Source organism: Trachymyrmex septentrionalis, unplaced genomic scaffold, assembly GCF_001594115.1.
Source record: "Trachymyrmex septentrionalis isolate Tsep2-gDNA-1 unplaced genomic scaffold, Tsep1.0 scaffold1621, whole genome shotgun sequence".
Lineage (NCBI taxonomy): Eukaryota > Metazoa > Arthropoda > Insecta > Hymenoptera > Formicidae > Trachymyrmex > Trachymyrmex septentrionalis.
In genome coordinates this window covers 1-923 of record NW_017304783.1, presented here as the reverse complement: position 1 = coordinate 923, position 923 = coordinate 1, and the positions used below count along the sequence as shown (strand labels likewise).

The window sequence follows — 923 nt, the reverse complement described above, 5'->3', positions numbered from 1 at the left end:
ATGGTTAAATTGAACGAGTTGGGCTTCCAGCTGCTCCCGCACCCACCGTATTCGCCAGATTTGGCCCCCAGCGACTATTTCCTATTCGCTGAGCTCAAAAAAATGCTCGCTGGGAAGAAATTTCGATCGGATGAGGAGGTCATCGCCGAAACTGATGCGTATTTTGAGGGTCAGCCAAAATCGTTCTACAAAACCGGCATCGAACGTTTGGAAAGGCGTTGGACTGATTGTATTGCCTTAAAAGGAAACTATATTGATGAATAAATTCGAATTTTTATGTAACACTTGTGTTTTCTTTGCTAGACCGGGGACTTATTGACCGATGTGTTACCTGGTTTTTGTTGGAGGGGGTAAAATAGGTCATGTATTCTAATAACTGCTGGGCATCATGAAAAAGGAGAGGAAGGTGCCCAGCGGGAGAGTAGCCATCAGATTGGATGTATGGGGTTGAGGGGGTGGAAACGGGAAATTGAATAATCGAGGGTGGTGATGGTAGATGTGGAGGAAAATCAGCGGAGAATATTGGAGACGGATTGGAGATAGGGGAGTAAGAAATTTCAAGCGGTGGGGAGAGTGTTGTAAGGGGAAACTGTACGGCCGGAATCTGTTCCCGGACTGATGACTGAATTGTATTGATTTCGCGGATTTATCGCGTTGTTAGTACGGGCAGCGAGTCGGCGCGATCAACTGGTCCCCGGGCGGCGGCGACGAGGCGCGAACGAATGACGTGAACTAAAATTTTAATCTTTAAAGTGATGTCGCAAAAAGAAAAAAAAAAGAAAAGGGAAAGAAGGGACCACCCAATGTAACGTAATGAAATTAAAAACTTACTGCTGAGGTGACGATATATAGGATGGTCCAAAAAAACGCGGAGAAGGCGTCCGTCGTAATATGCTGTGACTCAGATTCATCGGACTCCCCCG

General features: G+C 46.3%; 1 protein-coding gene across 1 annotated transcript; it reads left to right on the top strand.

The window, feature by feature from the left end:
• On the top strand, window positions 1-299 carry LOC108746283 (histone-lysine N-methyltransferase SETMAR-like). The gene has a single exon (XM_018482954.1). The coding sequence runs from the start codon at window positions 1-3 to the stop codon at window positions 262-264; it is 264 nt and encodes an 87-aa protein (XP_018338456.1). The 3' UTR covers window positions 265-299.
• Window positions 300-923: the final 624 nt, after the last annotated feature.